This window comes from Neolamprologus brichardi, chromosome 7 (genome assembly GCF_056152115.1).
Source record: "Neolamprologus brichardi isolate AB-2024 chromosome 7, ASM5615211v1, whole genome shotgun sequence".
NCBI classification, from domain to species: domain Eukaryota; kingdom Metazoa; phylum Chordata; class Actinopteri; order Cichliformes; family Cichlidae; genus Neolamprologus; species Neolamprologus brichardi.
In genome coordinates this window covers 12406398-12432165 of record NC_142110.1, presented here as the reverse complement: position 1 = coordinate 12432165, position 25768 = coordinate 12406398, and the positions used below count along the sequence as shown (strand labels likewise).

The window sequence follows — 25768 nt, the reverse complement described above, 5'->3', positions numbered from 1 at the left end:
GACGGTCGTCTCCTCGGTGACGTTTCAGGCAGAATGTCGCCAGCAGCAGCTCTCAGTTGTAGAAATGGCAGCGCTGAGACAGGAGCATCGGTATGGGCTCTCCTGTGCTAAAATCAACAAAAACACCCCGAATCAAACTCTGTACCACGTCAAGCTCACTGACACCGCCATCCGGACCCTCGAAGCCTACCAGAACTTGAAGGTAAGACAATTGATCAGGTTCACCAACTTTGGAGCTTGTGGATCTTTTTTCCTCTCTATATTTTCTTGTTTTTGAATCGCCTCCCAACTCCGGGACCTGCATGAAAATAAGACAGTTCCTTATTTTAGGGAGAAAACTGTGAAGTTTGCCCACTTATCCCGATTACAGACGGTTCAAATGTCGTCGACAAAAGCGATTTTGGTAGATAATTGTGTACTGCGTTACTTTCTTCTGGCTGTGTTACAGTAAAAGGCAGGCTGAGCATGATTTATTGTGATTATAACAACAAATCATTTCACTCTGGTGACTGAATTTTCCTGTAATCTGAAGTTACTGCTCGTTTATCAAATCGTAATCTGCTTGAAAACCAAAAGGTATTAGATTTATTTTATGACAAAGGTTTGTGGTTATCCCCTGGGCTTGTTTTCGCTGTTTTGTTTTTGCGTGTCAGTACACTAGATCTAAAAATATATGTACATTTAGATTATGGGAAAACGCAGGCAATTTCCTATAAACAAAATGTGGTTGGGGACTACTACCGTCCTCTGTTGGTATCATAAGTTCTGCTTTGCGTTTCCAAATGCGCACTACTTACTGTCCCTGCCGATCATTAAATGTTCTTTAAAAGGCTTTTTTCTCCCCCTGTCTATTCCGCTCTGATGAATAAATTAATGAACAAGCTATCAAGCAAATTATTCGACTGCTCCGAATCTGGAGACTGCTTTATTGTTTTTATGGTCCATTAGATTAGACCGGGATAATTTAGTCTGTCTAAATTGTCTTTCCCAGAGCAATGCTCGATAAGACAGTTAGTCCCAGTTATGACTGAAGTCATATTTGCTTAAATATAGTTTGTTTGTTTCCTGTTTAACCATCAAAACAAGTCTATTTCCGGTCACGGGCCATAAAAGACAACAGCCCAAAACTAACTCTGGGTTTGGGAGTCGGTGGATCAGCTGTGTAGTACGCATTGGGTCGGCGTGGCACGGTTTTGCAAGTTGTTGCTGTGCTCTTGTGTATTGTTTTTTGGCCTTTACACGCTTGGACGCCCGCCCATCTCCGGAGCTCATTGGTCTGTGAAGCAGAGTAAACTCCAGAGCTCATAGACCTGACAGCTTCTCCCAGGCCACAGCAGGCAGGCAGGAGAGGTTACTGCAAAAGTTTTCCAAGTCAAAGACCACCCATAGTAAATACGGTTTTAGACCGCTGGTCTCCCACCGAGCTGTGAAAGATGTTGTCCCAAGGAGCCGCAACCTGAGAGTTTCTGTTACTAGTTATGATTTATTTATGCTTTTCATACATGTGTTTTTGTAAAGCTCAAGCTAGAGAATGATTTTATTAAGGAAACTATAAAAGCTTATCACATAAGGGCTGTAGCTGAAGATCTAATGCACTAAACCATTTTATAATGTTATAACAGTTTGTCACAACTGTTATAACATTATTGTAAAATCATAATTACCCATAATTACCCAAAAACCAGCAGGTATTTAAGGAAACAAGGAAACCACTGCTGCTTTCTGCTCAAAAATAAGAATAAGAACAATTGCTTGTTTTATGTTGATGAATTAGTCTGCAGCTCTTTGTAATGGATGCCATTTTAGCAAATAACAGTGGTTTTACTAAAGGTCAATAACATTTTTACTAATACTTCAAGTTACAAATCAGTAACAACTTTATGTTTTCCCAAGTTGTATTAAATTCCTTTAGTTTTATTTAAATGTGACGAGCCGTCACTAAACACCCATTAGTCTTCGTTTTCCAATAAGCCGTCATGTTTGCAGTTGTTAATAAATGTGGTTTAAATGCCACTGAGGTAGAACAATAAACATCAGTCAGAGGGCTTTTCCTCAACCTGGCAACCCCCTCAAAGAAATCTTGCTAATTGTTAATAAATAAACAGTCTGTTGACATTTGTAAAACCACTAGTTACGTGTTATAAAAGCTCTTCAATTAACCAATTATTTCAATTCTGTCAAACAGCGGCTCTTTTAGTGAGTAAATGATCAAATCTGGGCCTTTAACAAGTTAGACTTAGCCTTACGGCTGTGTTATGTGCTTTAATATTTATTATTCCATTCAATATTAAAAGCTAATGGATTATGAAGAAAATCAAAACAATACTCAATAGGGAAGACATTTCTCAAAGCTGTTAATAATAAATTACGAGCCCTGTCAATCACAGGCAAAGCTGTGTTTCGTGGATAACAGTCTCCAGCTATTTACTGAGAGTCGTGTCGACTCAAAAGCAGGCTTCATTTTTAAAGGGATTTTTCAAATATTTCTTTATCATTTAGCTGGGAGAGAAACAATATTGTGTTCAGGAGCTTAAGCCAGGTTTCACTGTGGTCTTGGAGAGCAGTACAGTATTTCCAGCACAGTGCAGGCTTTTAAAAGTGCTTTTTTTTTCAAAGACATATAATTGGTTTCAGAGCGTACTTTGTCTTTCCTCTGGGATCTGCTTTTTAGCCTTTTATTCATTTAGAGGGGAAATCAGCCGAAGCGCACACCCGCGCACAAACGCGCTCGGCCAGCCGACTGACATGAGCAAAGTTTTTTGCAGGATATGGAACGATTAACGCTCACATTAGTCTCCTCTGATTAAAGCAAGAAGCATCTGAGCAGCGGACCAGCTTGGAGTGATGGCAACATTTTAGCGTTTTAAGTTCCCTAATCCAAACGGCAGTTATCTAGAAACAATGGCGGTATTTCTTTACTCATAATGCATGAGCTGTTGATTCAATCACTGACCAGTGTCTCCTTTTCTCTCTCTCTCTCCTCAGGCATCACTATCAAATCAGCCAGCGATTTGCTTCAAGGGGAGCCAAGGGGTAAGATGTTTTGCATACTCTCCCGCTAATGTCTGAGAACCTGAACGCTCTAATTACTTCTGATTTGTTGTGGAGCACGCTTATGACAGTTCCTCTGGAAGATGTCTTATATGATTCTTAAGAACACATTGTTGAAGAGGTGGTGATTTTCCAAATGTTTCGATGACTTTATTGTCATCGGCTGATGGGTTTTGCTGCCTTGAATTGTTTTATGAAGAAAATAACAGTCAGTGCACCCAGTTTGAGGGAAAGGTGTCAGTCATTTTCCAAGTCACAATAAGTTGTGTCAAATGTTTCTTTCTCTAAACGTGTATGTACAGAAATCAGATACATATCATGGCTTGGTGCTGAAAGTAAGAGGCCATTCCTGTGAAGCGACTGTAAAGAAAGATGCCTGTGTCCGGCAAGATTAGCCCGGCCAGTATTACACCCTCCCGAGCTCTGCCTGCTAGGCCTCTACACATTTACCACACAATCAGCCCTGTCTAAAAGGAGCTGTTCTAATCCCCATAAGAGCCGATTGCATTGACGAAAGTGACTTTGCTCTGTACACAAATGCTAGCCCTGTGTGCTCACATGGGCCCTAAGACAGGGTGTGCTACACCCCGAGGCTGCTAGCCAGGTTACTGGGTCAGGCTTGCAACTGGGGAGGCTTTGTTTTTGGAGGAGGGAGGAGGAAGGGGAGTTGGCAAACCCCAGGGAGCCCCCATGTCTCTACGCCTGTTGTCTCTGCGCAGACATGAAAGATCTGACGAGCAGGGGTGGTAAACAAGTGGAGGAATTTTTATCCAAGAAAATGTGCAAAATATGTTCAAAGTGCAAATGATGAATGTAAACATGTAAAGGGACATCTGTAAAGCCAGCAGCAGATTAACCAGCTTATTGCATCTTTCTGTGTAGCAATGTTAAGTGAGTGCAATTTAAGTGTGCTTTAATCACTGAATAGGATTTGGTGATTATATCTTGGCTGGCACATTACATATTCAAATTGCTTTGCGGAATTCAAGCATGGGCTCCCTCCCCCTCCGACAATAGTCCCAGAGCTGGACGATTGGGCATTAATGAGGTAGCGGCAGCCATTGGTGGTGGGGGAGGCCATATTAAGCCGTTAGTGGGGGGAGGATGCTGGTTAACATGGCAGTCTGGCACATAACAGACCAAGAGGACATCCAGTATCTGTGTCGGTTGGAGGGTTTCACCATCACAGATGTAGACGTCCCCCTTATCTTTCCACTTGCTAGATAACTGTTAGCTGGATCACATCCTTTTCCCCAAAAGCAACATGAGGTCCAAGAGGTCATGCGTCTGCTGACAGCTGCCAACTGTAGAGCTTGATCACAAAAGCCACGACTGCCTTCTTTCTGATGTTTGTCCTTGCTGGCTCATGTCACGTTTCCTGTAAAAAGGGCACTTCCAGGGCCGCAGAAACCAGAAGAATTCTTCAAATCACCGTCCTGGCATCAGTCCAGGGCTGCGTGGTATCAGGGGCCAGGGTTCCTATCAAGAAATAGCACGCTGAGGTTTTCGGCTGCTTTTCCCTCTGTCCCTGCGGCATTCTGCCCTACTATTGTAAATTGTCTGCCAAGCTTGTAATCATGCAATGAAAGACACAACAGGACTCTGAATCTGGTGTTCAAGGCAACTATGAAACTCAAATTACTATAAAAAAAAACAGGAGAATCTAGCTAACCCCTGCTTTTACTTGTTTAATTTGGACAAACAGATTTAAAACTGGATGTTGTTGGAGGAAAGGGAAGTGAGTTTGATCAATGACAATACTTTGGGAGCAGTGAATGGAAAACTGTAAAAAAAAAAAGGAAAAACAGCATATTTTGATGAATCAATAAGAACATTGTACAAGAGAGTTTGAAAAGAAACATTCTGGATTCCTTAAAAGTCATCACTAGGATTAAGGAATATATTCAGAGCTGGTCTGGGTTCCCATGGTCTGGAATTTCACATCCCAGTGCTTATTTTCCTGTGCTACTGGCAATGCTGCCTGCTTGTTGGCATGACGTATATCCATTTAGTAAGAAAAGAACCTGGCCTTTGTTTTATTTAATACATGCTAAAGTCTACTGATAGGTAAAGGTTAGCTGCTTGTTAAGTAAATGCGCGCACCTTCATGTTTTCATACATTTATAAGAGTTATTATCCTGCAAAGCTGTAGTGCAGAGTTGTTCGATGTTATACCGCAGCACTGAAAAAAGGCTTCATGAGTCTAATGCGTCTGTTGTTGCCATTTCGTTTAAACGCGTGTGCAATGTGCCGTGTCAGCTGTGACGTCGGTTTTATTACCTTTTCAGTGCATAAACGGTAAACTGGAGTTGCCAGAGTAATTGTTTTTGTTTATGGCTCTGTTTTCATGTGCACAGCTGTCACGTACAGACAGTGGCGCTGGATGAGGGGGAATGCAGAGGTGCTCTTAAGATATCCTCACGACGACTGCGTGTGAAGGCAGAGCTAGCTTCCTCCCTCCCGCCTGTCCTCTTGATTATTGTGCCATTTCACCCCATGCCTTGGCTGAATCCTTGCAAGACATCAGGGCCTCTATCTCACACATGGCTGCTCTGACTCTATTCCCCTGTCACCGCACCACTTTGCCTCGCCTCGCGTTCATACTGCAAATAAGCTCTTCCACTGTGGGAGAGTGTATGTGTGCATGCACACCACACATCCTTTTTTTTTTTTCACTCCCCCCTGTTTTTTCTGGGACCTAATTAGAATAACAATAACAGGAATGTGGTTGAGAGCTGTCCTCTCCCAGTGGCAAAGCGGTGAGAGGGAGAGTTGTCCCACGTGTTTCTGAAAGGGCACACGCCGCTCCATTCATCCAGATGTGTTAAGCGAAGCAAAAGTCCCTCTGTTCTCTGCCCGTTTGAGGCCCACTGTGTTTGTGCAGAGGCAGTTGGGATTTTTAGATCATACAGTATATTTTAGAACAAGCCCCATGAGATCCTAGGGTTAAAGAGGACTTTTCTTTAGTTAGCTCCTCTGTCATTACTGTATTCTTTGGCTTCTTTTGAAGAACATCGGTGTTTTAAGTTTACAAGAGTGATGAAAAGACAAATCAGTGGCTCAAGCTGGGCAGGCAATAAGGTGGCAACGTGCAAGTGAGTCTAACAGAATTTTCAGGATTAGAAACACAAATAGTTTTGCATTCGTGTTGCGTCTTTATGCAGTTTATTTACATTCCAAAGACGCAAGTGCCTTGTTAGGAAACTCAGGAATAACGCACGACTCCACTGAAACAGATTTGCAGATTTAGATTTTATTTGTTGTTAAATTATGCTCCATATCCCCAAAGTGAACAAGCAAAGCCTTCAACCATAAATTATTAACTAAAATATCTGCAAGGCACCAGAAACTGAGACGTGGTTCCACAAAGACATTCATCAGATTATGTGACTGTTTTCCAGGATGAATTGTTGTGTAGGTCATGCTGCATGCCACCAGAATCAAGGTTCTTAAAGTGGCTTAAGTCAGAAGTATGAACCTGTATGGTGGTAATTCCAGTTCTTGCAAAATGACAGCTCTGCAGCTCATCTCTTTTGAAAGTTTTGGAGATATTTAATGTTTATTTGCTCGTTTTACCTCGTTTTCAAGGCAAGGGAATTGTTATAGGATTACCAGTCCAGTAATGGGAGTGTAAGCAGAGTGATTGCAGTGGATTGTTGGATTATAAGGGGAACACATTTGCAGAATAACACAATCTGCGTGTGTGTAATAGATTTTATTTATTTATTTGGGAAGTTTACATATTGCATTGAGAGAAAACAGCAGCCTAGCTCTTCTACATTTGAAGGCTATTAAGTGTCGTCTCCATCCCTCTGTGTGTGAAGAGGAAGGCACCTAAAAGAAGGGGTGGGGGTGTCAGGGGTGCTGAGATAGGGAGCGTTTGTTGAGGATGACAGATTAGCTTCAGCTTCTTGGAAAAAGACTGATTCTGCTTGGCATAACAGGCAGTACCTTGGGGGTTGCTCGACAGTTGCCCATCCCCATATCCCCACAACAACTCCCGTCAGTCCCCACCCCCGCTTCTTTTGCTTTTCCTGTATCTACCAACCCCCCTCGATGAATAGATCCTCAAGCATCACCGCCACATCCATCCACCCTCACTGAAAGCTCAGTTCACACTGTAAGAGGTCTAAATGAATCTTTGAGGGTATGTAATTTTGATTTTAATAACTGTCACAGTGGATATGTTGCTCACACTGTAACAAATGAATGTTAATAACAAATTCCTCTCCTTTGTTTTATTATTACTGTCAATCTTAAGTTACATTTATATTAAACTGTATTTAAAAAAAAAAAAGAAACGTAACCAGTACACTAGTTCCAGTCAGGATCCATCCCCCTCTTCTACTGAGATACACATTCCTAAAGGAAGACTATTTAGGGCCATCCTTCATGCACTGGCTCTACTGGGAGTCAACGCCACCCCCATCCCTTCCACGCACACACCCAAACCCCCAATCCCTCCCTTTACCACCCAACAACACACACAGCCACACGTCCCTGCTGTTCATGAATAATCCAGGCGGCCCGACAGGCCATTGCACTCAGCTTTGTGGGGGAAGAAGCTAGAACAAAAGATGGGCAGCTCACAGAGCAGCTATGGCTGAGTAGGCTCAGATGAGAAGACAATGGTTACTAGTGTCAGTACAGACAGGGGCAGGAGGCAGAGGCTTCAGAGTAAATCACATATCCAGGCGCCTCCTCAGTGCCACCATGCCAAATACCAGAGCTGGGAACCTTGGCCTCCTCGCATTCGTCTGCAGAGCAAAGAAAAGAAAGAAAGAGAGGAAAAACTATCCTCTCATCTTTTCCTGCAGATGTTTGGCTTGCGCGTAGCACAGAGGTGGGCAAACGTAGATCTCATTAATGATCCCTTTCCCCCCCCGCTCTTGTCACACAAAGACAGGGTTAAGAACTCTGTTTAACCTCATCAAAGATGAGCAGTTTAAACATGCTCGAGGAGTTACAGATGAAGTTTTACAAGGACATCACCATCGGTGCCCTTTGTCCTTGTTCAACTGCTGAGCCCCCTGCCAAGGTTTTCTGTTCCAGTCCAGTTCACACCTTAAAACAGCTTGAAAGTATTTGACATCTCCGCACACAGGGCCTGGAGTAGCAGATGTGTCTGGGCTACATCCACAGAGGCAGTTATTGTACTAGCCCGTGTGCTCGATGGGGGGCCGCACTGACAAGGTGCTATGGATCGCCTTTTTCTTGCTCGAACTGTAACTGTCCACCAGCTAAACTTTTACTCTCGCCATTATAATGAGAAGCAGTGCTGCACACAGCTCTCACTGCTGTGTGCTTCTTAATATTAAGCTGCTCAAATATATTAAACTGACACGTGTTAATAGCACGCTCTGATCATAGTAATACCCGATTAAGCTTTTCTCTGATTAATTAATCGTCAGATTAAAGGACTCGACAATCATAATTGGAATACTGTAGCACATAAGCAATTTAATGAATTCTTTGCCACGTTCTGAACCGGACAAGTAACCCTGAATTAATAGTTATCTCCATAATTATGAACTTTTTACAGCAGGAATCGAGACAGAAGTCAGAAATTATTCAAATGGCGTTCAACAGCGCATTTTTAATAATTCAATTGACATATTTTCCTAATACAACTAAACCCCCTAGAATAAAATGTTTAGAGATAGTTCGTCACTAGTACTGAACTAAAATGAAAAGTCATTAGCAGCAAGCACACGAAGAAGTAAATATTGTTTCAGCGACCTCTGGGTAATGGAGCTGCGTTTTTCTTCGATGTTAGCTACTCATTTATCTCTGAGAAAGTAGCTGCATATAAAAGCTGTGTGTGGATCTTCTATAACCAATTTCCAATTACACTCTTTTTTTTTTTGATTGGATAATTTATTTTCTTTTTGTTTGTTCAGCGTTGAGCGTTGAGCTCTGACTGATAATAGCCTCTCTGTTGACATTCCACCGAAACAGTCAAATATTTGACCTCTCTCCCTCCGTGTGACCCGTCAGGGTGTGAAGGTTCCTCTGCCTAAAAAAAAACAAAAAGACAACACACACACACACACACACTGGCGGCCTCAGGGGATCAGGCCAACGCTCCATATGTGTATGACTCAGCGTCTCTATGTAAATCTACACCTACTACGTGACTGACAGCAGCCTCGGGATAACAGACCTGTTGGTCCAAGTTCTATCCTTGAGTTAGCACATCAAAAGTCCACTTGACTGTGATAATTAGTGTATTCTGCAGCGTTTAAAATTATAAACAGATAAACCTGTATTTGCTGATACTTCAGCACTACTAGTTGCTGTTGGTATAAAGCCAAAAAGTAGCAATTTAACCAGGTAACAAGTCCAAGAAAAACGTTATTTAGTGCTCTAAACTTTTACGAGATAACATACAAAAAACTTATTGTTCAAACAATCAATTTTGGTAAGAAAGTAGCAGCAGTGTTGTTCTAGTCATTTTTGAGCAGTTAAAGAAATAATATTAGGCATATGTTTGTGCACTTTCCTTCTGAGACTTGTTCAAACTCAGGAGGCACCAAAGACGCAGATACACGGTTGGCTGTAAAGGACAAGTGCGTGCAGATGTGTCTACAAAATAATAGACAGTGACTCCTAAATTCTTCAAGTAAATGACTCGCATTTTTAGGTTCAGTGCGACTTACCGTTACTGAGCGCTTCATCATGATCTGTCGCGGCCTCGCAAACCTTATTTTCCGAAATGTAAAAATAAGGGTTAAAATAAAAGGGTGGTTGAATTTCTGCACTAAAATTGTAGGTCCTGGTTTCTGTTTTTTATTCACAGAAGTGCAAGACAATTATTTAGTCGGACATATTCCACATTGAAAATATCCATGATATCACTCACTTGCCACAACAAGCTGTTGGACTTAAAATGTTAAATGAAAAATTGTAATATTTTTCCAAATGCTCTGCTTGAATAAACAAATAAACAAATAAATTGATATTAAAGCTTGCATTAATCTTGCATACTCAGTGATATTCTTCAGATCTCCCGCTTTCTCAAAGCAAAGACGAAGTGTCATCAAGCCTCTACAAGTTAACTGATACCAGCTAGCCTTTTCTCATGATTAACTGTTTCCTGTCTGATATAGTTTGATAGCTTTTCTTGGAATTATGAGACAGTGGGTCATGTGATAGTTCCACAATTGCTGCTGATTAGCTATAGCTACATTATCTCTCTTTTCTTTTCTGAGCTTTATTGCTAACGTAGGCAAGCTACTTGGTGTAGCTGTAGCTTCATATATATTCTAAGGTATGAGTGTCACCTGTCTTCTTAGTTGATAATATAAGAAAGCAAGTAAGCACCGTGTAAAACATCTGTGTCACTATGTGCTTGGTCATAGGGGATTATTGGGTTGCTGTTTCTGTCTCTAATGTTGTATGAGCTTTACTTTACAATACAAACTTTACAATTAGGTTGACGTTAGTTGTAACTTTGTGATATTTAAATAAACTGAGCTATGGTTATTGTTCAGGCTTTATAGTCGTCTGGCGCTTTAAAGTTTGTTATCCTGCGGCTACGTAGAAAGGCTCTCCTCGAGAAGTCAGGAAGTGGGAACTAATGGGTTAAAAGACATATGGTTATGAAGCTTGAAAAGGAAGCTGTGAATGAAATGGGGGGCGACCTCTAAACAGTCTGACCTAAGTGACATTGATTAGAATTAGAATGTGAAGTGTGCAAGGTGGCACCGATGGGGGTGACAGGCAGATCTAATGCATGGCTGGAGGGGCTCATAGTGACTGAAAAAGGGGACGTGGTGGCAGTATTGCAATGCTAAATGTGCAAGTGCAACCTCACTTTATCCCAAAGCCTTTGTTTAGCCGTACCCTGATTTTAAAAACAAATTTGCTACTTTTGTTGACTTATAATTTTGGTCGTGGCAGCCACTACTTTACTCTTTCAAAGTAAGAGGTCCCGAGGACGTGCCTCGCCTCTTATGCCTGCTCACTTTGATGCTTTTCTGGCTGATCATTTCTAATTACTGTTAAAGGGGGGGGAAAAGCAAAGCCGACATATGCAGGGCTCTGCTTTACCTCTTCATGTTAACGGTCAGACATAAATAGGTCAAAATTAATGGTCAGCTGTGAGTCTCAACTGTCCCCGGCCTTGTGTGTTGCTTTGCGTTTTTGTGTTGACATGGGTGCGCATGAGGGAAAGCTGGGGGCAGATGGGGGGGTGGGGTGAATGGCATGCCTTGGGTTTTTAGAAAAGGAGGAGGGGTGTGGAGGAGAAGAGCTGTTCATTGGCTCCCTGCTGCAAAAAAAAAGTGCTTATGGCTTTGCTGCATGACTGGGCATTTGTGACAGCTATAGTCCTGCCAGCCACATCTGCCAGGGGGACAGCGCTCTCAGCTCAGTCAGCTCATCATCAATCAATCATGAACGGTAACTAAAGAAGTCCATCTGACTGACATTTGTTTTTTCTTGAGACTTGTGCTTAAATAAACTACTGCATGCTTTGGCCTGAGGAGTTTTACTGGATCTGCCATTGAAGAGGCAAAAAAAGCAACAACATTTAGTCCTACTCATCAGTGAACACGTACTCGTGTTTGCATAGCATGGGCAATAATCACGGGCTTCATCTGAATCTAGGACAGTCTATCAACAAAAGTGCCAAACTGCCCATTTTCAGGCTGAAACACAGCTGCAGGCAGTGTAGCAGAGAGCCACTACCCAGTGTGCTTTAAAGGACATATTACCTGTTGGTTAATGACTTTCTAAGTTGAACTATCCTTTCAGTGGAAGTGGGTTTTCAGGTCATTTTATATAACAGGCTTCTAACAGTAATAGACTTCAACCTGCTGGCTTGTTTGTTGGAACGGAGCCGTGGACAGTCTGTGACAGAAGAGGTTATCACCGGAGTGAAAAGGTTGTCCACTGTGCTTTTGTTATGTTGTGCCTCGCGAACAGGCTCTTCTTGTGACTACTTAAAGGTCTTCATACGTGACCTGGGAGGCCTCTTGTTATGGGTTGCAAACAAAAGACTATTTAGGTGTCACTGAGATCAGGAAAAATAAACCCCAAAGTCTGTAAGTTAGGCTGCTTTACTTTGGGTAGTGTTTTTGAGATAACACTGAATGAGTTGAGGCTATATCTGGGGGAGATAAAACATGGTTGTTGCATAACACGGCTCTTAAATTAGCAATGCTAGCACACGCAGACACACACACACTCAAGCATGTCAGAGAACACTGTCGAACTGTTAATGATTACCAAGGACCGGCTTTTAAACGTTTGATCATAAGCATTTCTTTACTCTGTAAATCAATGTTTTTTAAAACTCATGGTTTTTGTTTCTTTTGTCTCGGATAGTACGTAAAGATCCCCGCACCGACCCCCGAGTCTCCAGATGGATTCAGAGTCTTCTCATTTTACCTATCCAGTGACAGCAAAGACAAGCCTCAGTCCAGCTTCGACTGCATTCATCAGTATGTCTCAGGGTAAGGAACACACACATAACTCTTTCCAGAGTCGACCACAAATGGAATTTGTAGTAAATTTGGTACCAGAGTGAGACCACAGGACCAGGCCAAACAGTGGCCTCTCTCTTTGGTAATAGTACCACAACAGGCAGAGAATCACCGTCAGGCTCTATTCAACTACAAAAATACCCAGAGGCTGTCGTGCCACCATGACCTCAAAGGTGTGACCACACGTAACTGAAAACAGAGAAGTAGTGTTTATGCTTTGCCGGGTTAAAGGGTTTGTTAAAAGGTTACATTAGAGCAGCTTGTTAGAAATACAGTCATCAAGCCTTCATAACATTTGTTATAAAGAATTTAACTTGGTAATTAGATTTGGCACAGAGTCATGGAGAAACAATGACAGGATTTTTTTTCCTTTCAGTTGTTCATTTGATGTTTTGCTAAAATGAATGGATGGGATATAAGTGACAAATGAATGACACATAGAATTTAACCAAAGATATCAGCTCTATGTTTTTATGTCTTACCAAATGTCAGATGTAAACATCGGTGCGTGGATAATAATAATAATAATAATAATAATAATAATAATAATAATAATAATAATAATAATAACAGAGCCATACAGTTTCAATAGAGAGAGCATAAGGGAACAAAGGGTTGGCAGTATGTTTGTTTGCAATAGTATTTGCGACTTTATTGTAGTCAAACAAGTTGGTGAGCCAGCGATGGGGTTATCTGTCTCTTTGTCCTTTTGTTATGTTATTTTGAATACTTGCTGGGAAGCTTTAATTGCACTCAAGGTGGCATAGCAAGTTTAATGTTATCTTTATTTGTCTGCCACGCTCCGCGAGGGTAAAGCAGATTGTGCACGGTGAAACAGACACAAGAGAAAGATTTACATCACTAAATATACATATGTACAAAAGCAATGATTCACTGTCTCTTTATCTGACTAAGGAATATTGTTTATATGTGATGCAGCGCGGGAAAACCCGGCCACAGCACAGGCCGTGCACAAAAACAGCCGCACAATGACTGCTGTTTGTTGACTCGGCTTCACCGCGTGCACTCTCTCAAATATTTCCAAGAAACATATCTCCAAAAAATGTAGTTCATCGAACAGCTTGTGATGAAAAAACCCCAAATAAACAAACATCTCGTCTGTGTGTGCCTCCCTCATTGATGCCTCATTTGTTGATGATGGCAACTTTTCCGTCTTTAGCCAGTGGTGATATTACTCTGATTGCGATTTCTTGTAATCCTAGAGGAGTTGATCATTTACAAATGTGCTACAAGTAAGTGTTTAGGTATTTTCATCGTTACTAAAACACTGTAATTCAAATAACAGACATGTGTTCAAGTTAAAACTGTAGAAAGTAAACAAAGTTAGGTAAATGAAATCAGGTTTTTTGCACAGTAGTCTAGAATTTATCACATTTTAGGAAACATAAAAAAGTAAAAAATGAAAATATTGGTCTTATTTTGGTATTTTCCAGCACCCAAAGGTGTCTGAAAAAAATGCTGGGTGACAGTGAGAATTCCTATTTCTCCCCCCCTCTTTACACAGGGAGGGCAGGGATCACCTGGAAGGCCAGGGGAGCATTCAGGACAAGATCACAGTCTGCGCCACAGACGACTCTTATCAGACGACCCGAGAGCGCATGTCTCAGGTGGAGAAGGACATCTGGAGCCGGTCAGCAATTGAGATCAAGCCGGGCCCAAGTACGTTTCTTACAATACGTGCATCGATATTTTCTTGTGTCTTCCAACTTCATTTTACACAGCAGCCTTCAGGCATTTAGGAATCAAGGACAGATAACTGGAATTTTTTATGTTCCCGAAAAGCCTTGAAACCACCGCCTTTAATATTTAATCCTTCTGATAATTACCATATGGTGCTATCACATAATAAAGTTATCACATAATTGATCAAAGTGCCGCGTTGCGGTTACTTATGTGAAAGCCGAACCTTTTTCTTCTTCTTGCTTTCATTCTGACAAAATTGCTCAGGCACTTTGCCAGTTTCCCTGCGAGCATCATTAATGTGATTGAGTTTGCACAAAGTATGCGCTAACAGGTCTCATGCTGGTGAAGTTGTCTAAAATGTAATTACACAAACTGAAACATTAGTCATTTTATATGTTTCCTAAAAACACCTAAATAGATATTTACACACACAACCTGTAGTGATCTGTGCCTGACTCCTGACTGAGGCCTAGTTGCATTTAAAGCCAGCGTTAGCTTAGGTTATGATTTGTACAAGAAAACAGAAATATTCCTCTGAGGCTTTTATGTGTGTATTCAGATAATAAATGTCAAAAACCACCAGGAGACATCCTGGTGCAGTTACAGAATATCCAGTTTCAGTTAAACATGTCTTTTCATGTACCTTGCCGTCTCCTGGACACTCCTGCAGAGAGGGAAAGAAATGGATCGCAGTATGCACTGCATGCAGTTGAGACTGCACAATTATTTTGCGGTAACTTGCCGTCTTTTTATGGTACAGTAATGTTACACTGTACAGGAAAAAAAAGAGTCTATACATCAACTCCTAAATGCAGGCTACAATAGAAAAATGTACATAACTTGGACTGTATTGTATGATTTAATCTTTGGTTATGTTCAGTAGTACACACATTTTGGTGCTCGGAAGCTTGAAAAAGTCTTAAAAGAAAAATAAATCGAGCCATTTCCTGCATACAATTCCTTCTCAGGCTGTTTGGTAATTGTGCGAAAATACACCCGCACTACTGCAAAGTGTGTAAACTCTAGTAGGTCACAATGGAAAGTCAGCAAAGCTTCCTTGAGAATCTTAAAACTTCCCCGAAGCGCTGCTTTAATTTATTGCTGTGAAACAATGGCTCTAGTCGCTGCTTGCTGGAAAGTTGCACTACAGGTTGTTTCAGAGCAGGGTGGATATTTGCCTAAAATTGACACGACATGGGTAAATTGTTGGAACAAGCTTGTGCAAGAAGCATGAAATACTGTATACTGCCAAAACTGCAAATTACTGTTAGAGTGTAAATATCAGCAGTTTTCACATTATCACTGTGCTGTAAAGCATCCTCTGTACATACAGCACAGTCTGCCACACTGTCCCTGTGAAAGCACTGTTAGCGTTTGACCTACAGCAACCTCAAAGCATGTGTTACAGCTATAATGAGATTACAGTCTGTAGATATCCATAAGCACTGCCTGCCTCGGTCCAACTGAGAAAGGTTCTCGCTGTTAGTTGCTTTAGTTTAAACGCTCTCCTGTTTACACAGCAGCTAAGCGTACTATCTAACCCACTCACTGTTTTCCACTCTAAAGAACACTGCCTCTGCATATGTGCAGAGAGTGCAGTGTTTAAATTATTTACACGTTAAAACTGATTGTTCCGATTACGATGAGAGCGTTGCAAGTCGTGCATGTGCTTCGTTTGCGTTACACTTAAGGGGACTGGCTACAATTACTCCCTCACAGGTTGGTCTTTCAAAACCAGGTTGTATTTGAATATCTGGCCTGAGGACTGGATTAGCCCCAACATGTTGGCTGCGCTATTACAGGATACTGTGAATCCTGTTATCAGATCAGTTATAATCTGTAAGTTTTGTACAGGGTAGCGACTGTATTGCCTTTCATCAGCCTGAGATTATTACACCGATAACCTTTTAATTTCCTATCTCTAATCAAAGTAAGCTGCTTTGTTTTGACTTTAGGCAAGTGTGTGAAGGTCCAGCGGAAACAAGGTCTGGTGTCAAGCTCAGATAGCAACAACAAGCACTCCCCCAACAACAAGAGGAGCCTGGCTCCCAGCCCTGTGGCACACCGGCCTTTGAGGGATCGCATCATTCATCTGTTGGCCTTAAAGCCCTACAGGAAACCCGAGCTGCTGCTGTGGCTGGATAGGGAGCGGGCAACTCCAAAGGACAAGGCTGACCTGACCTCAGTACTGGAAGAGGTGAGATATCTGGTAAAATGCTATGTAAACACCTTGCCCACTAATGAGAAATTTCCTCAAATGCAACAAGTAAAAAAAAAAATTCAGGTGAATACAAACCAGGCTGTTTTTTTTCCTATCAGGTTAAAGACTGACCATGCAAACATAAATAAAAGCCCAACATGCAATTTACTAGTAAACTACTATTTATACACCCGCTATAACTAGCTTAGTGTTATGCAGCTAAAAACTGTGCTTGAAAAAAAAAAGAAAGTGATGTCAGTTTAGTTTCTTTCAGGCATATTTCCTGTGCTCACAATGTTTGAGTGTCCCACTGCAATCATCGAGTGGAGACTGTGCCGCCGCTGGTAGCTGTAATTAGGGCTCTGCTTTAATTATCTCTGGACGAGAAGATTGTGTTTTGACAAGGGGGGGGGGCGTGTTGTCTCCAGCTGGGATCTGACTACTTTCAAAATTGAAAGTGGTTGGTTTGGGCAGATTTGTATCAGCGGGATTAGGGTTAAACTGTTTATCAGACACAGGTAGTTTTTGTTTTTACTTACACATAAAGCCCAACGCAGCTGGATCTATTTTATTTTTATACTCAATCTCTTTTTTCCTGTGGATTGACTGAAATCTTTGGGGGTTTTCAGGTTGCTAAACTGAGCCCTAAAGACCACAGCTACTCTCTAAAAGATGAGCTCTACAGACACGTCCAGAGAGAATGGCCTGGATATCTAGAAGAGGAGAAGCAGCTCATCCACCGACTCTTGATCAGGTGAGAATTAAGTTTTCAGGTATTTTTTCCATTGAGAGACTTTAAAAAGCAAAATGTTTTAGAAAACCAACAACTGGTTAGCTTAACTTATCAAAAGGACTTGAAACAGGGTAAACAACCAGCTCAGGTCAGCGTAAAGATAAAATATCCACCCACTGGCATCTCATAAATTAATATATTATTCCTTTTTTTTATACAAAAACTGGGGCGCTGGAAGGAGATTATCCTAAACTAACCGCCTGCTGGGTTTAGTCCATTATCACACGAATATAAGTGTCTGACTGGCAGCATAAAATTAAGCATATGTCCATTAAGTTCCTTTTTAGATTTTCAGAGACTTCTCGTAGGCAGATAAGGCTAGAAGAAAGCGATAGATGCTTTGTGACAGTGCTGGCGTTAACACCGAAAGGCCAGTGGATTGATGTAGAAGTCTGCTGTGATCATTTTGAAAGAGGAGCTACTAAATGAGCTACTTCTCCGCACTGATGAATCGCTTAATGGACACATCAAAGCGCCGAAAAATATTCCCTGCGCCGTGTTGCCAAATGGCATTAGCATGGAGCGCCTTTAGAGTTGCAAGGCTGAGCTGTTGAGGGTGAGCTTCCACCCCTCGTGCATTTCCTCAGCCTGCCAGCCAACATGCAGGCCATGTGCTTTACGAGAATTTTGGAAGAAGTGCTGTTGTCTGATTGCACAATCTCCCTTGTTTTTTTCACCACCCCCACTGAGTGTAAAAGTCTTACAATTGTAGTCATCGAATCATTCGCCAAGTGTGATATAGCTGTGACGCTGTGCACATACTGTGAACTGTACAAACTGTACGCTTCTTCCTTGTAGTTTATCCGTGCATTGGGGAAGGTCCTTGTTGTGAAGGCTTTCTTACTACTCTCATGTACCTCTTGATGTTAATCTGTTCTGAACTGCACTGCGCATTAATGAAGAGGTTTGAAACCACTGGGGGAAGTGACTTTATGCAGTGGCATCTGTTTGAGGAAGGAGCTGTAGGAAGCAGATTACCAGAAAATAGTGTTTACAGAGGTTAAATCAGCTGCTATTGTTCTTACGCCGGCCTGTGTTTTGTCTTTGTGGTTGCCCCCTTGTGGATTTCATCACCGAAGACACGAACTGTGCCACAGAAACGTGCAAAAAGCAAAACGAGGAGGGAGAAAAGTGCAGTTTTGTATGGTTGATGATTAGAGCTTCTCTGAAATGGTTGTCATCTCCACATCAAAGTAAATGATAATTTCTCATGTGCTTGCTCGGGAATCTGCCAAAGAAAACGTTGTGACTTATATACTGGCTCTTCCTGTTTAGCTTCACAGGCAATTTACCTTGAAGCTGCTGTCCAACTGAAGGTGCTGTGTTCTCAATCTTTCCTCAGGAAGCTTCAGCCACTCCACAGCAGCCAGCTGAAGAGTCCCCAGTCCAACCATTCATTCCACAAAACTCCCGGGGATTCTCCTTCACAGCTCAGTCCTGCCAAAACTCTCTCTGTGGTAATTCAACGTAATTTTTTTCCCCCCCTGTTGCTTCTGTCTTATTAGACTAAGAATAGACAGGGAATTTCCTCTTATGCAGATTCACAGTACACCGTGTAAACATGGATATTGTTTGACATTTAGGGAAATGCATATTTCCATATTGCTCTGGGCAAGAATGCCCAGAGCAATATGGAAAAATTGACACCAGTCTTGTATCCTCTATGTTAAATAAGGGAAAAGTTAGCCTTCAAGGTTTTATGCTCTTCTTTTATGTTCTTTAAAAAGTTGTTAATGCTGTTGTTTCTTCTTAAACTTTGCAGTTTTGTTTACTTAAACTTAACCAAACTGCAGCTGAAAGCTCCTTTCTCCTTCAAGACCTTGACAGCGAACTTCTCCCTCTAGCACATGTAGCTGGATCTGGGTAGATTAACATGTTTATGTGCCAGACTGTTTCCTGGCAAGGAGCAATTGTTAACAACCAGACTCCACCAAGTAACTAGTCTCGGCAGAGAAAACATCAAACAACACATTTCTCACATAAGCAGCCTTCAACCCATCCACAGTGAATCTAAAAGTAAACAAATTTAATGTGTGAATTTATGCTATTAAGATGATTTTGTTCCCTTTGAGCCAGAGCCTGACTGTACTCGTCTCATATTGTGGAATTCTTGCAAAAGTGCTGCTTGCTGTAGCTTTTTATTGATGTAAAAGCGTTTGAAATGGGCCAATCTTTGAATTTAAAATGAATTCAAAAAACAGCAACCATGAAGTAAGAAGAATATTTCTGATCATACTTTGCAAACTTGTGTTTTCTTTTCCCCCAGAAACGCCCATCAGCTTTGGACCCATCCAACATTCAAACCCCCAAAAGACAAAGGCTATTAGACAAGTGCCAGCCTCTGCAGTCGCCCTCCCATGCTGACTTTGGCACCAATGGGGCTCGTAGCTCCTCTAGTCATGGAAACTCTAGCGGACACATTAAAACAGAGTTTGACAAAACCAACAATCATCTTCAGGGGAGCCCAAACGGTCTGTACTCGCCACACAAACTCAGCGGGTCATCCACGGTTCCCAAAGCGGAGAGGACTGAAGCAGCTCCGACTGCACCCACCGCCAAGCCTCCGCACACTGAAACCTCCATGTGCAATGACCAGCAGTTCACCAATAGCCAACATAAAAAGAAAAGATCCAAAAAACACAAAGACAAAGAAAGAGAACGCCTGAAAGCAGACTGGATAGAAACTAGCCCAGACCTGAAGCAGAATCAAGAAAATCTCCAAGGTAAAGAGCAATAAAACTATAAAATGTCATGTTATTGTCACCCTCCGCGTTTCCTATTGTTCAGCCACAAATCATCATCATCTTATTTGTGCAGGCCACGAAACCCTTCAGCTGTTAGAATTTCTATATTTTATATATGTTGTTTCTGGAAGACCACAAATCGATATATTTTTCTCAATTTTAATGATTTTAAATGAGCGGTTAAAACTCGCACACTGTCACCCTGTGTTTAGCCTGTTGATGATTGACTGTGGAACAGCTGTGTGACCTACGGTCGAGCGAGTCAGCAGGCAGCGGTTGCCTCCTACTCGGGGCTGCTGGCGTCACCGCTTGCCTCGGCTCGGACGTCTTATCAGACACAGAGATAAATGAGTCCGTCAGCCTTGATATGATGGCCACATTATCACATTTGCATTGGCAGTGCGCTTTAACCTTTTTTTGATGTGTGTGTTTTTCCTATCTACAGGCCATGAGGGAGAGAAAACACCTGTTAGCTGTGGCACAGCAGAGGATCTGCCTGATTATTTAACGTAAGATTAAATATGTTCTGTGTCCGGCTTTGTTATTCATGTCATATTACCAGATTTAGAAGGGATTCATCTCTCACTGAGGTGTTTAGGTTTCAGAGTCTGGCTGACTGTTGAAGTTCAGCTTCAAAATATTTATATATAGTGAAAAACTGCACATCTAAATAACATGCCACAAAGCTTCCCTGACAATTACTTAAAAAAAAGCTTTTTATTCGTACATCTGGTCAACATATTAGGCTGTAATCAGTTACATTTCAGGCCTTGAAATCTGCCAATGTGCAGTGCCACCTACTGGAAACACAGGAAACGATGGCTCTGCTTCTTAGCTTTTAAAAAAAAATGTCAATGTTTTCCTCTCTTTCTTTCCTTTTCTTTAGAAAATACAGCACCATAACTGCGCTGGAGCAGCGTCAGAAGTATAATGAGGACTTCTGCGCCGAGTACGATGAATACAGAGCTCTTCATGACCGGATTGGGGCTATAACAGAGATGTTTGTTCAGTTGGGCTCAAAGATCAACACTCTCTCTCCAGGAACACAAGAGTACAAGGTACTGTCCGGTTTTGGAGGCTACTCTAGCTGCTCCGTTTCTTGTAAATCACCGCAATAGAAAACAGATCAGATCATATGGCACACTAACACCTTTTCTTATATTTGCTTTTTCAGCTTATGGAGGAACAAATACTACAGAAGTATCGCAAGTACAAAAAAGTAAGACTTATTGCTGTTTTTTTTATCTAAACACTTTTATTCAGTGGTGTGCAAGAACCACAACAACATATTGTGGTTTTAAAAGATTAATTATTAATTGATATATTTTTCTCAATTTTAATGATTTAAGATTAATTTTGATTAAGGAACTGACCTCACAGCCCATTGTTCCTTCAGTTGGCTGGTTTCAGTCATTATGCAAATGTACTGTTTATAAGATTGGGGAAACCTGCAGTCAGCTGAGACTGAAGAAGTCACTTGGATGAGTGACGAAACGTTTCTCCCAGAAAACGCTACGTCCAGATGAACAGAATCAACTTTTGGAGATTTATTTTCCTGGATGATTGAGAATGCATCAAGACGTTTTAAAAGAGTTATCTCAAGATATCACCTAAGATATGTTAGCCACGTTATCTTCATATCAAACCATTCCTTTTTTTTTATTGCTGATATGCATCGATGGCTCTTTTTAAAAATTCTTTATCTACTGATAATCAGAGATAAGCAAAGATAAGCATCTTCTCATAAAATCAGGTTGAAGCCAACAACATCTAACTGGACTCTCTTCCTCTTTCTTTCAGAAGTTTCCTGGGTATCGGGAAGAGAAAAAGCGATGCGAGTACCTCCATAAGAAACTGTCGCATATCAAAGGCCTGATCACAGAATACGACAGAGCGCAGGGACTCTCGTAGTGATCGGCCTCGGCCCTTCGGCAGGGTGTAATACGACTGGACCAAAAGACTCGTAACGGACCCAAAGACTGCTCGGATGGGTCCTGAAGCCGCTGAGACACTATTCACTTTACTCCTTGGTCTTGATGTAATCGAGGAGCGAGGTTTTTTTAATCTTTTTCTTTTTTTTCCCAAAAAGCGGGCCGAGACCACGGACTCATGATCCGATGTTACCCTTTGACACCATCTGGTTTACAGCTGTGATTGCCGCTGGATTCTTTCTGCTGTAAAACGTGACACGGTGAAAGCCAATGGGTGTGATCATTCCTGCCTAAAAATTCTCCTTTATCCCATCTGAACTAAAAAAAAAACCTTAAAAAAAGTGTTGATTTTTAAGTATTAAAAGTGATGGTACAATCAGTCCTAGAGGGGAAACAAATGCTACTAAAGTCTTTATATTTAAAAATAGAGAAATTTATGCGCTTTTTGCTGATAGAAAGTCAAGTGATGATCGATCAGTCAATGATCAGATCCCATATTGATAGCGATAGGACCGTGCCATGAAAAGTTTCTCTCTTTAGACTAGATCATAATTTACTAATTAATTTATATTTCATTACGACGAGACAACAACAACACAAGACACCTTTTCTGCAAGATTGAGACCCTGAAAAGTCGATTTCTCTTTAAAATCTGCTTCTTTAGGCTTTTTCAATGATGGATTTTGTCCTGTAGCTTTCTGCTAGCGTCCTGTTTCATTTCTGAGAAATGTTGAAATGCCACAAAACGACTCCTCGCAGTGCTATAACGCTGTTTTTTTGAGAAAGTGCTTGTGCACAGTTTCTGTCACTTTCACCCACATGTAGCCTACAGTACCAAGATCTGCCTTTTAGTGTCTAGTGAGGAGAAAAACAACTATTGATTCAGAAATCTCTCCCAATTTATTTTGTGACAGGTTTACTGACATATGTGATCATGCTGTGTTTACACCTTGGTTATTTAAAAAAAAAAAATGGAGTGAGAGCATAATTCACTTGAGTGGGTGTTACATTTTGATATTATTCTGCTGAATGCGACAGCAAAGCCTTTATAAATTTTACTGTGTAATTGTTAGCCCCACAGGGAGTATGGTACTGTAGGTCGCTCACTAAGTTCAAACCACTCTGGTTCGGCTGCGTGTAAGGAGCAGACTGACCTCTAGTGGCTGCTGGCGAGACTTTTAGATGTTTTCATTTAACCACCACCTGCCATTTTATTTCACCTGAATTAGCCTAAAGTGCAAATAAGCAGATCAGATTTCAGTATTCTCTGGACATTTGCATCAGTGTAGCTATACTAACAACAGTTGTCTTAAAGGTGGCTAGAAATGATAGAATGAAGCCAATATATGCCTTGACATGTACATTATGTCTGACATTTCCACAATCCTGATACCCAAGTTCTGAAATTGTCTCTGCTTAACCAGCTCAGACTCTTTCTGTAAATGTCTTTTTAGTTTGAAGGATAGCTCAGTTACTGGATAGGTGTTGTGCAGCAGTTGTCTTATCTGTGTTGTTTTTGTATTTTTAGCTTCATTTGTCGTTTCGTTATCTGGCAGATAATCACGTCCAATCCTAGCAAGCACCACTATCAGGAGGAATATTTGCAGAAATCATTGCAAAACCAAGGTCCTCTTGATTCTGTCAGTGCAAATAGACGGTGGGGTCTTTTTGCTATTTTGCAATCATCACTTTTTTGTTTCTTTTTAATTCATTCAGTACTCTGATATATTTGAAGGATTTTAGACTAGTAACATTTCCTCTGTCTCGGCACATATGAAAGTTTCCAAGAAAGATACATTTATCTGCACTGATGATTGGGGAAGGGGAAAATTGTAAGCCCAGGAAGCACCAGCTTTGAACATTCAGTATTACCAGAACTAGATTCCTTAAGCCCTAGTACACAGAAAAGGGATCTTTTAGTTAATGTGCCTGGTTGGTTATCTTCTCAGGACCAGATCTCTTTAAGATTTACTGGTTTGAGCAACCAAGCAAATACACGATAAACACCCGTAGCATTTGTGCTGGTACTAGAAAAAAGCAGCAGATGCTTCAGTGGTAATAAAGTACAAGGGGCTCTTAAAAATACAAAACAGTTTATTTGTATTTGGCACAAGAAAGGTACTAAAATGTTTCTACTGTTGGCGGGATGGAGCACCAGCTAGATCACGAGAGTTTAAAGTCGCAATTGAACTATTTCTATTAAATGAAGGGCTTCACACTTTCAAATAAGAACGTTTTACAACAATCAAATAAACCGTAGAAGAGGTGAAACTTCCTGGGCAAAATCACAGTATCATGAAGATAAATGTTCCATTTGTTTAAATGTGTTTTTGGCAAACCACACCTTTGATTTTTTTTAAGGTGCTTTTCAAGTGCTGTCTGTTTTTTGTACTGTCACAGTAGCTAACTACTAAAGGTGCCTTTCATTCAAAGAGCAGAGTGATTCAACATATAACCATCATCGGTATTCTGGAAAAAGGAAACTTGGGGCTGCAGTATTTATAAATTTGTAGTTTAACACTGTGCCACTTTTCAAAGTGCTTTTTTCATCTTTTTTTTTTTTTGATAAAGTTAATCTCAGATGCCTTTTGAAATGCGTAACTATTCCAGTTATGACAAGCTGGATTTTTCCAAAATTATAGAAGCTGCTTGATATTTGCTCACATGTGCATTTGAAAGAACAGCCTGGACTTTTATGTTTTGGTTTTGATTCCAACCTGGCAACCCACTTCCACATATTATTTGGTACTGGCAAAAAAAAAGCCATGATAAAATGTGAAATGACCCTTTTTTCTTCTTCTTCTTCTTTTAGAAATCACTGCATTTGATCTAGCTAGGAGAGCAAATGTATTTATTATGTTCTGTGTTTGTTCTTTTATTGAATTCATCTCTGCATAGTTTCTTTCATTCTTTACACAGCAAAAACCCAAGTACGATGAAAGGGAAACAGGATATATTTTTGCAATTTTTGATTGTGGATGCGTTATCATGTCATCCTCTTGAGAAAAGCTTTCAAGAAAAATGTGTATTGTCTCGGTGAAATTGAAAAATAAAGGTCTTTTCAATTCAACAGTGCGTCATACTTCCTCAAGAGGGCAGTATTGCTCCATTTTTGAACAGATCCACTTGTTTCTCAGCAGACGCCATGTTTTTAAAACACATAACACTTTTAAACTGACCTGTTTTAATTAATTTCTCATCATTACGGTGTTTTTATTTGCCACTAAACTGTCACATTGATGGTATTCAGGCATGTCAATCAATATGCACTGGACATTTTATTAGATACACTTTGCTAGTACTGGGTTAGACGTATGTCTGTGAAGGTTCTCAGTCATCCAGGTCATTGTAGTCTAAGGAGCTTGGAAAGAAAAGCGTCTGGACTTCTCTAAGTTTCTTGAAGACGTTCCATCTCTCATCCGAGAAGCTTCTTCAGTTCTAAGAGCAACTGTTGTAGAGTCCCAGATTTTAAGCCCTATTGATCCCCTAGCTAATCACAGGAGCCAAGGTGTGAAAACGGGTGTAGGTCACAATCAGCCAGGGTTTCTGATGAACCCATAGTGAAACCTAGCCCCACCCTATTATGTGATTTACTGATGTGAGTGGGGCGTTAAGGCGTCTGGGAAGGGATCTCAAAACAGGATTATAGATGGCAGACAGTTGGTGTGTAAATCACCACCTCTGTTCAAAGATGGCCATTCACAGTGGACATAAATGGCTTCTTTCACTCCTCTTTCAAACCATCTGTCTTCTCTGTCCAAAATGTGAACATTGGCATCCAGGAAAGAGTGACCTTTGTCCTTTAGATGCAGATAAACAGCCTATTCTTGTCCTGTTGAGATGGCTCTTCTTTGCTG

General features: G+C 41.1%; 1 protein-coding gene across 1 annotated transcript; it reads left to right on the top strand.

Annotated features, from left to right (window-relative positions):
- Positions 1–64: 64 nt before the first annotated feature.
- LOC102794895 (RNA polymerase II elongation factor ELL) lies at positions 65–24981 on the top strand. The gene is made up of 12 exons (XM_006789360.2): positions 65–202; positions 2986–3033; positions 12382–12509; positions 14065–14219; positions 16199–16440; positions 17073–17197; positions 18579–18693; positions 19503–19959; positions 20426–20489; positions 20867–21038; positions 21155–21199; positions 21781–24981. The coding sequence occupies exons 1-12, from the start codon at positions 65–67 to the stop codon at positions 21889–21891; spliced, it is 1800 nt and encodes a 599-aa protein (XP_006789423.2). The 3' UTR covers positions 21892–24981.
- The last annotated feature ends 787 nt before the right edge of the window (positions 24982–25768 follow it).